We start from the raw sequence: 10682 nt of genomic DNA on the forward strand, positions 1-10682 counted from the left end.
TGACTTGGTGTAGTTAGTGCAGAATAAACATTAAGTAAAAAATATAGGAAGATAAAAAAGTATTAAAATCTAAACAATATAAACATATATACAAAATCTTCTACAACGAAGGAGCTGTAGTGCAAACTGAGGCGCAAGTATATGACATGTAACAGTGAGAGTTTACAATGTATTCACAGAATTCTATAAATGTGCAGATATACAACAGGCTGAAATGGTCCCAAATAAATAAAGACTTAATGTTATGCAGAAAGTCTGAAGATGCTACGTTAATGTAGCATGTCTATCTGGATGGGGAGAGGGAGAGAGTCAGTGTCAGAGGGGGCTCCAGAACTTGTTGATAAGGCTAATAGTGGATTGGAAGAAACTGTTTTTGTGGTGAGAGCTTTCGGTCCTGATGGACCGCAGCCTCCTGCCAGCGGTGAGTGTCTCAAAGAGTCTGTAACCGGGGTGGAAGGGGTCAGCCACAATCTTACCTGCACGCTTTATGGTCCTAGAGTTGTACAGGTCCTGGAGGGATGGAAGATTGCAGCTGATCACTTTCTCAGCAGATCAAATGATACGCTGCAGTCTGCCCTTGTCCTTGGTAGTGGCTAGCCTGGTCGCGCCCACACTAGTGACGTCACGCCTCGCAAAAGCGCTGCTGACTTCTAGTCTGGCCAACCGTGCTATTAACTCGATTTCTGTCTCCCGAATTTTCGGGAGCCAATCAACGTCGAGCCTCTCCAACGGCTCTGGGTAGAGGCGTGTTCAAGTAAGTGACACTGTAGAGCAGCGACCGGAACCTCATTGTAAACAGCAGCATGGAGCAGCGGACAGCGTTCAACACAGCAGTCGATGCTGTGTTGAAAGATTTCAACCGGACATTTATATTAAAAACCGAGCAGAGAGCAGCCCTGGAGGCATTTATAGAAAAGAGAGATGTATTTGCCTTGCTCCCGACCGGCTTTGGTAAGAGTTTAATTTACCAGTTAGCCCCGCTGGTAGCCAAATCAATGGGACTCAGCGAGAACCCCATAGTTGTGGTCGTCTCGCCTTTAATCGCACTTATGGAGGACCAGGTTCGGGAGGCGACTGCCCTGGGTATTTCTGCTTGCCAACTGGACTCCGACAACGAAGAGTTACTCAAAAGAGGCAGCTTCAACATCGTATTCGGCAGTCCGGAGTCGTGGCTGAGTGGGAAATGGCGTGACATGTTGGCCAACGAGGTCTACAAAGACAATCTTTTAGGCATTGTCGTCGACGAAGTTCACCTAACTTATAAATGGTAAGTCTTGCCATGTCAACACAGCTTATTGCAACATAGTACTTGAACAAGAACAACACGGTTTCATGCCCTGTAAGTCATTAGTCATTCAATTAAAATGATGTTTCCAAAAACTATTGTCAACTTGTCTGGCATGTATGCCTCTTTATCCATTTGTTTCAGGGGGAGAGCTTCAAAAGGTCAAACTGCCTTCAGAGAGAGCTTTTCCAGACTGGGGGAACTTCGTTCTATTGTAAAACCCGGTAAGAAAAATATTTCTATGAAGGAAATGTACAAAATGTTAGTAGGTGGAGGCTTTTCCTCTGTGTGTGTGTGTGTGTGTGTGTGTGTGTGTGTGTGTGTGTGTGTGTGTGTGTGTGTGTGTGTGTGTGTGTGTGTGTGTGTGTGTGTGTGTGTGTGTGTGTGTGTGTGTGAACATGTAATACATTTAATGAACAACACGGTTAACTTCTTGTGACGACACCCTAATGCCTCTCCCTCTCTGCTACAGGAACTCCTGTGATGGCATTGACTGCATCTGCAGATCTGCAGTCAAGGGCCATTGTGACGAGACAGCTTCACATGACTAACACAACTATCCTCAGTGTTAGTCCAAACAGACAGAACATCCGTCTAGGGCTGCATCCAATTGCAACAGACTCTCTTGACTGCCTGGACTGGGTAGTAAATGATGTTAAAGAAAAGGGTGCTGATATGTCACCAGTGCTCATCTACTGTCGGACTGTCAACACTGTTGCTCGTGTATTCTGCCATCTGAAGGCTGAGCTGGGTGACAAGGCCTGGGTTGCTGGAGAGCAGATAGGTGACAATCTGCTAATAGGGATGTTTCATAGCCATACACTTCCAGCAAACAAAAGCAGAGTGCTCTCAGCACTGACAGGAGAGGGCAACTGCAGAGTTGTGGTGGCTACCACTGCTCTGGGAGTGGGCTTAAATTTTTCAAATGTGTCCCATGTTTTAATGTATGGGGTACCTGAAGACACTGAGGCCATGTTGCAGCAGATCGGTAGGGCTGGCAGAGACGGCTCACAGGCCCATGCTGTTGTTTATACAACCACAAACAACAGAAATACAGATAAGGCAGTGCGAAGAGTGATTGGAGAGAGTAAAAACAATTGTTTTCGCAATACATTGTATTCTCACTTTGAGAAAGATGTCAGCAGTGTTGAACCCGGCCATTCTTGTTGTACCCACTGCCATTCTGTTTGCAAATGTACCTCTGTTGGTTGCCCTGTATCACTACCTGTGTATGAATTGCCAGAGCCAAGTTCAACACAATCACCTTCGAAATGCAGAGATGTGACCTCAGATGACCGGAACTTGGTCAGGGAGCTTTTATGTCAGTATAGACAAAGTCTGGTCCAGGACCACACACGCCTCTACACCAGTATCACAGCTTGCACTGGATTTAGTGTTGCACTCATTGATTCTGTGGTGGAACACGTTGGCAAAATATTTGATCTGACTTACATTATGCAGAATCTGCCTGTATTTAAGAAAGAACATGGGCAAGAGATTCTCAGGGTAGTACACACAGTGTTTGGTGATTTTGAAATGTGTGAAACAACAGTCACTACTGAACAGCTTGTAATGCCAGATGTGGACTTTACAGCATACTTTGACAGTGAAGACGATGAGCCTGACCACATGCTCAAATCATCCAGTAGTGCTGAATCTGGCTTCTCTGTACTTAGAAACTCTGACTAAGTAATGTGTACATGTTGTCAAACATCCCTTAACCTGTCTTGTAAATACTTTGTCACCTTTAACTTTTTAAATAAACATATTTGGTATAAACCTGTCAGTACTAGCTCCTGCTATGTGACTTCAAATGTTATTTTACAGCAGCAAGTGTCAAGCATTATTTCTGATTGAAGAAAGTTATGCATACATGAAATGCGCAAACAATGGTAATTATATACTTTTTATTTCTGTAGGACTTTATGAACATCTCTGAAATTAAACAAAGACCAAAGGCAGTAGTAAAATAAGTATACACATACTTACATTTATAATTTTTTTGCCAGTCATCATATAAAAGAATACAATAGAACAATATAATAGTACAATATATTATTTTCGTCATTAGGTGAGGTGCAATGACATTTCACAGTGTCTTCACTTGAATAAAGTGACCAGTAACACGATGCAAGACGCAAAAGTGCTCAACTATATAAAACAGACAGCTCAGTTCAACAAGTACAGAACCTTTGAAAATAATTGGTGAGCAGCAAACAGAGGTAGAACAGCGTTTTTCAACTGCGTTCCTGTCAAAAATGACAGGAACGCCGAGCGGTAGTGCAAGGACTAAGTGGTGAACAGCATGTTGTATAGTACAGGTAGTGTCTGTCCACACGTCAGCCTTCATTTTGAGTGCAGTAAGAAACACAAATTCACATGGTAGATGTAGTGCAACGTGTCAGTGCAAAATGGCATCAGTAGATGAACATCAATAAATGCAACTAGAGAAATCGGTTAAAGTAACAACAATATTTATAAAAACAATCCCACACAGATATAAAAGTAGATTAAAAAAAAAAAATGTTATAACTTACAAAAACATAAGAATGTACCCAGCATAAATAGTAACATTAACAATTCCCCCACAGGTATTTAGATTGACACCTTACGCCAGTCCTTAAGTCTGGCATTCATCCAGTTCCACAGCTGTGTGTAGTCCATCTGTGCCAACAAGTTCTTCTCAAAACCTGGAAATGCTGTGTATTCTCGGCCTGCCTGAACCTTGAAGAGCTCTGCCTCCTGCACGATGTCCACCAAGGCTAAAATGTCCTTGTCCATGTTAACATGATGGGTACCTGTTCGCTTCCACACACCAAGCTCCTCATCAGTGTACTCCATCATTTCCTTCAGCACACCAATGGACTTACTGATTCTGGCAGCTGACTTTTCATTCAAGTTGGGTCCGAGACCCTTCAGGAACGACTTGAGGAAGCCATTCAAGTGTTCCAGGTGCAGGTCCAGTGGAATGTTTCGGCCTTTGCCACCCCTGGTGTTCCAGAATCTATTCCACGTTACACTGTGAGCCATGCGCGGAGATAAGGTGGCATTGAGTTGCACAGTGAGTAGAAAAGTGCTGTATGCGTACTGACGGTGCCCATACGCCTTGTAGAAGAGAAGGGCCACCTTGTAAATCCGCATGAGTCTTTCACCATCCCCCTCCTTCACAGCATCAAGCATGTCCAACAGGAGGAAGCTGAAGCTCAGTCTTGCCACGGTGTGCTCGTGTTTGTGATCCAACTCACTGGCTGTAGTCTTCTCAGCTGTCGAAGATGTGGCCAGCACAAGGTTGTGTTTTTTCCTTTCGTGTTCTGCTCTACTTTTTAAGTAGCTGTAGACTTTGGGGCATCCCTCTTCCCGACATGGGAACTTCTTCAAAGTCTGCGCTGCTGATGCCTCGCTCACAGACTCAGCAGCCCTGGTCACATCGTGAAGCTTCACATATTGGTCCACAACACGGGAGGCAGCAGTGTGTAACCATGTCCTCCTCGCTTCAGGTGAGGCGACCTTAATGTCTTCAGGGATGAGAGACTCTGAATTGTCTGTCAAGGCAAAAATAAAATGTTTAGTCGACAGCCATAACAAAGGTCAGTCAAAATACCCCTTTCTGTTACAGTGAGCAAATCACTAAATCAACATTTCAGCATTACATAAATTATTTTACCCACCAACAGTGTAATGCACCCCACTGTGGAAGCTTGGGCATAAGACTGACTCCACAGTTTCAGCACACTGAGAAGTGAGAAGCACTGTGACTTTACCAGAGAGAGGCTGAACTATTGATGGCCAAACGTCTCAAGGTCCACAATGTTGAACAGCCAGATTGATATAATAGAGATCCCTCAAATAGATTTTTTATTTCTGCAGGTTTGTTGAAAATGGTTGATATAATAGAATTACAGACCCTAAAAATAATGTTTAAAGCAAAGAACAGATCATTACCAGAACAATTACAAAGCTTGTTTAAACTGGAGGAAGGGGACAACAGACTGAAGCTTGACATTAAATATACATTTGCAAGGTTGAGCTTAAAACAAATGTGTATTTCTGTTGCAGGTGTAAAAGTATGGCATTCACAAAGCAAGGAATTGAAAAGTTGTACAAGTATGTCTCAGTTTAAGAAAATGTTTAAAAAAGAAAAGATAAGTATTTACAAAAAAGAAGAAGGAGAAAGAGAAAAAGAAGGGAAAAAAAGAAAAAGATAGATAGACGAGTGGTGTTAACCGTTATTTTGTTTGTTTGTTTGTTTGTTTTGTTTTTTGTCATTGCTATGTTTCATTATCTTTAATATTTTGAAACAGAGAATAATATTGGTGTTGAAGTAAGCCATTTAAATTTGTAACAACAGAGAGGGGCAGGTATTATAAGTTTTTCTTCATCCTGCTCCTTTTCATTCATGGTGAAAATGTGTACACTATGTATATGTGCAACTATGTGAGAACCATGAATGAAATAAATCAAAATGAAATGAAATGAAATATACAAACTGATTTTACAGTTTGAGATGTGTGACCTTAAGTGAAAGGGATGGTGCCCTCAGTGGCCCAAACATTACAGAGGTGAAGTGTTCAGTTACCTTTTGGATCCCGTAATACATAGACCTCCATTGCTGCAGCCAAGAAGAGTGCGGTTGTGTCCTTAATGACAAAGTCCCTGTATGCGTTGTAGTCTGCACGTGGGCCGCGCTTTGCAGTACTGCATCTAGGGTACACATAAATGCTATTACAAATATGCCTGACAAATATGTGCAATTAAATTGCTTTACAGTTTCCTCACATCAGATCTTGGGAGGCACTGGCACTCTCGCACACATTCCGTTCTTCTACACATTTGCTGTCACGCGGTACCCGCACGCACGGTCTCGCACGTGCGCGTGCCCTCAGTCACGCACGCCTCTCGGTCACGCACGCCAAGAAAAACTACATTCATACCATGAAGATAAATGTACAAAACAACCTCACGACCCTGCTGAGTTAACTCAGCAGGGTGGATGTTTCCCTCCCATTATTAAGAACAATCCATCAAGAGTCCAGACATATCCATGTTGACTGGATTTGGAACATCACCAGGCACTGTGGGAAGCATTTTAACAGTTATATTCACAGGCAAGAAAAAAACATTTTGACATAATTTTAGCCAAGATTTAAAAAAAAAAAGGTACAAAAATTAAATAAAAGAATATGATTGAAAAGGGCTATGTCATGTTGTTTAATCTCAGAAAAATGCAGTATACACACACACAGTATACCTCAACTTGGTCATGTTTGCAAACAGTGTGCCATGGTCCTTTGCAGAGTCTTTGAAGAATATGGATCTAAGCAGATAAAGAATATTACATAGGGGAGGGGGATCACAGTCAATGCCACTGCATTGTTTTCTTTCAATATGCTTTCGTGTGCATAGGCATTGTGATTAAAATTGTAGAAATTGGCTACTCACTTCAAAGAGGAGTCTGATGGCATGCCAGTCTTCAAATTGGAAGATCAGCCCTTCCATTCGTTCCTGTTCCGTATCTGCATCAGCAAAGGTCCACTGTATGTTGCGGCAGTTTGCTTCTGTGAGCCGGTCACCCCCAATGACAATGTCTGCGTAACCATCAGGACCCTTCGGTACGTACCTTCAGGGATGACAGGAGAAATTATATGGTGACTCAAGTCAGTGTGTAGCAGTCATTAGGATTTCTCATAACTGGGAAGATCATGGTGGTGCTGTTATGTATAAGACTTACTGAGCCTGAATGTGTCTCAGTATCTCCGTCAGCTCTGCCCTTTTGGTCTTGTCCTTGAACAGGAGGCCTAACGGGAACTGCAGGGACACAAAAGGGTATGTCAGTTATACAGAATCAATGTGTAGCAAAAAACACGGGAGAGAAATTTAAAATATGTTCAATGTCAGGAAAAATACTCACATCAGTGGATTGTTGTGCCATCTCCTTCGAGTATTGATGCGGCATGTGGCGCACCACAACATCTGACAAGGTGCTAAATGCAGAGAGGTGCTGACACATCATTCGGCTGCCTAACACTATAAACTCCCTGCGCAAAAAGTGTTGTGTGTCCTCTTCAGGTAGCGATGATCCAACGTCATAAATTGTGAGGTCCTTTGTTGGCTTTGCAGTCGGTAGATGATGGATTGGTATACGGTCTTGAACTGCTATGTGGTGTGTCCAGTGGATGCTTTTGTTGCCGTGTTGGCTAGATGGATGACGAGCCGAGACATAGAAGTCTAGGTTGTCCATGACAATTGTGTATGTTGGCGGGGGATGAGGCACTTCTAAGGGCATCACCACATCACAAGGGTCTGTTGGCATTTGTTGGACACCATTAAATTGGACCACCTCCTCTGTTAGAGAACACATTGAAAGAATAAAACACATTAAAACACAATCTTGAAATCAAACACAAAGCCCAACAGCATGCACATTTTTGCTTTTTGAGTTTCTCACCTGACAAGCAAAGATCCTTCATGCTCCTGAAAACTTCAAAGAGTTCGTCTCCCCCCTCCTCCACCTCCACAGCAGTCATGGCTCTCTCGTGCAATCCCTTCAGGTGCCTTACACCAGTATCAAATGTGTCAGCCAATTCCCTTTGCTTGACCATTGCACTCTGGTGAGTTGTGGACAGAGACATTTTGGAGAGCCGATTGAATACAGATTTTTTGGCCCCCACATACTGTAGAATGCAGTTGATATAATGAGCAAAAGCAGACAGTTGGGGTTGTCTTCCTCTAAGTGCTATGGCAGCTGCTGTACAAGTGGTGAGAGTTGATTCTTTTGTGACCGTGTTGAGAATAGTAAACAGGAAGGGAGCAAGGCGTTTGAGTTCAGCCTCCAGCTTCTGAAAAGAGAAGTCACGCAGATCTTCTGGGGAGGACTTGAAGAGGATGAAGTCCTGCTTTCTGCTGCATACAGTCACACATTCCTCATTGATTGCACGTGTTATGCCACTTTTCACCTCTTCTGACAGCTCCTTGTGCTTCAAAATGTTCTTAGCGGCCGCTTTCCATTTCTTTTGCTGGAGGAGACTGACAATTGAAGCATTGTCAGGGTCCACGGTAGTTGCCAGAGTTTTTGACGGGTATGTGGTAATGACCTGTAACACATAGATCATTTCTAATGATTATCAGAAGCATTTTGAATACATTTTGATTACATTTTGAGTAGAAAGCAATTAAGCTATCCCTATTGAACTGTGAAGGTTGTTTCTGTAGTAGCTGATGAACCTACTTTGTCAGTCTGTGTAGGCCAAGTATGGTAGCTGGCTGTGGCTAATAATACAGTAATAGTTGTCACTATACACTTTGGCAGGTAACTTTTCCTATGGTATGTCAAATCAGAGTACACTATATTCTGTTATTCACCCATTATGCATCAACAGTTGGATGTCAAGTTCAAGAAAAAGCTCGGTTGTGTTTGATGACAAAACTGGACAGTACAAAGGCTCAATGGCTACTACTATCCCCTAGCCACAGCGGCTAATAAACTAAAAGGGTAGCCTGCCCTCGATCATAATCAACCACACTTCTGTCATCTTCGGTAGCATAATATATCAAACATCACAGATAACATGTCATACAAGTGCCGTGATAAACAGACTAGGCTAATGTGTGTTTTTACATTTTACTCACAGCTCATGTATCAGATTAAGGACAGCTCACCCGAGTGATGCTCTTCCGAGAGGAGCTAACAGGACCTCCAGGACTAGCCGAGCTTGGACGTCCTTTTTTTATTCTGCGTGGCGTTTTTGACGGTGTTGGCTCTCGTGGTCTTTTTTCTGTGGGGGCTTCAGAAGTGGCTCCGGTGGCTCCAGTAAACTCACTCTGCCATTCTCGAAAAACGGGCAGGTCCCGTTCGAGCCGTGTGAGAGTAGAAACACATCTCGGACACATTCTGTCTGACTGTCCGCTGTCCTGCGAGACAGTGAGGCCAATGTTATGGAGTCGTTCCACTATCGACTGCGGCTTTGTCCTTCTATCAAACAACGTACTACAATGCGAATGCACCCCCGCCACTCGCACGTTAACTTTACATGTCCTGCAAAAGTCGTTCGTTGCCATTCCTCCATGTTTGTTTTCATTCTCTCGCGTCAGTGTTCAGTTTTCGTCGCATCACATACGTCAGAGGAAAGAGCAGTGTGATTGGTTTAAGCTTCGACACCGCCTATTCTGGCTTCGACCAATAGCAGACTGAGGCATTTGAGGGGGGCGGGTAAACCAGGTTTGAAGGATGCGCTTTGAGAAATGGATTCTCTTAACGTCTTGGCCAGACCCAATGCTGAGTATCAACATTGGAAAGTCGTGCCAACCAGGCTAGGTAGTGGCAGCAGCGAACCAGATGGTGATAGAAGAGGTGAGGATGGACTCGATGAAGGCAGTGTAGAAGTGCACCATCATTGTCTTTGGCAGGTTTAATTTCTTCAGCTGCCGTAGGAAGTACATCCTCTGCTGGGCTTTCTTGATGAGGTCCTGGGAGATGGTAGTCCCCGGGAAGCGAAAAGACTCCACTGCGTCAATTGTGGAGTCACCGAGGGTGATGGAGGCAGGTGAGGCTTAGTTCTTCCTGAAGTCCACAACCATCCCCACTGTCTTTAGGCCATTGAGATCTAGGTTGTTCTGTCTGCTCCAAGTCACCAGATTGTCAATCTCCCATCTGTAGGCAGACTCATCACCATCAGACATGACCGATGACTGGAGGTGCAACTGGAGGATGTAGTGAAGGGCCAAGTTTACTGCAATTCCGACAGACTTGTTGGCTCTGTAGGCAAACTGCACGGGGTCAGTGATGGCTTTCAGATGTAAAAGCACAGAGGTCAGGACAAGAGGTATGAAGTCGTTCAGTCCTTTGGTCCTTGGCTTCTTGGCTTGTATAGGTAATGTGCAATTATAGCAGGTTGGTCCTCATAACTAAGGGTTTGATAGGCTTGTGTATGTGTATGAGTGATGTCCAGTTATAGCAGGTTGGTCCTCACAACTAAGGGTTTGATAGGCTTGTGTATGTGTATGAGTGATGTCCAGTTATAGCAGGTTGGTCCTCACAACTAAGGGTTTGATAGGCTTGTGTATGTGTATGAGTGATGTCCAGTTATAGCAGGTTGGTCCTCACAACTAAGGGTTTGATAGGCTTGTGTATGTGTATGAGTGATGTCCAATTATAGCAGGTTGGTCCTCATAACTAAGGGTTTGCTAGGCTTGTGTATGTGTATGAGTGATGTCCAGTTATAGCAGGTTGGTCCTCACAACTACGGGTTTAATAGGCTTCTGTGTGTGTGTGTTTGTAATGTCTTGATATACCAGGATGGTCCTCCTAAGTCATATTCATGTCTGGAAACGCCTCCTCCCGCCCCGTCCTCACAGTCCTGTAGAATGTCAGGCCTTCATATCTCCAGATTCTTTTACTAGA

At 43.7% G+C, this 10682-nt stretch overlaps 1 protein-coding gene across 1 annotated transcript; it reads left to right on the forward strand.

The window, feature by feature from the left end:
* Positions 1–397: 397 nt before the first annotated feature.
* LOC311374553 (bifunctional 3'-5' exonuclease/ATP-dependent helicase WRN-like) lies at positions 398–2974 on the forward strand (the record flags this gene model as incomplete). The annotated part of the gene is made up of 5 exons (XM_084490380.1): positions 398–421; positions 888–1267; positions 1430–1509; positions 1758–2492; positions 2880–2974. The coding sequence occupies 5 exons, from the start codon at positions 398–400 to the stop codon at positions 2972–2974; spliced, it is 1314 nt and encodes a 437-aa protein (XP_084346506.1).
* Positions 2975–10682: the final 7708 nt, after the last annotated feature.

Source organism: Micromesistius poutassou (genome assembly GCF_964030765.1).
Source record: "Micromesistius poutassou genome assembly, contig: SCAFFOLD_2966, whole genome shotgun sequence".
NCBI classification, from domain to species: domain Eukaryota; kingdom Metazoa; phylum Chordata; class Actinopteri; order Gadiformes; family Gadidae; genus Micromesistius; species Micromesistius poutassou.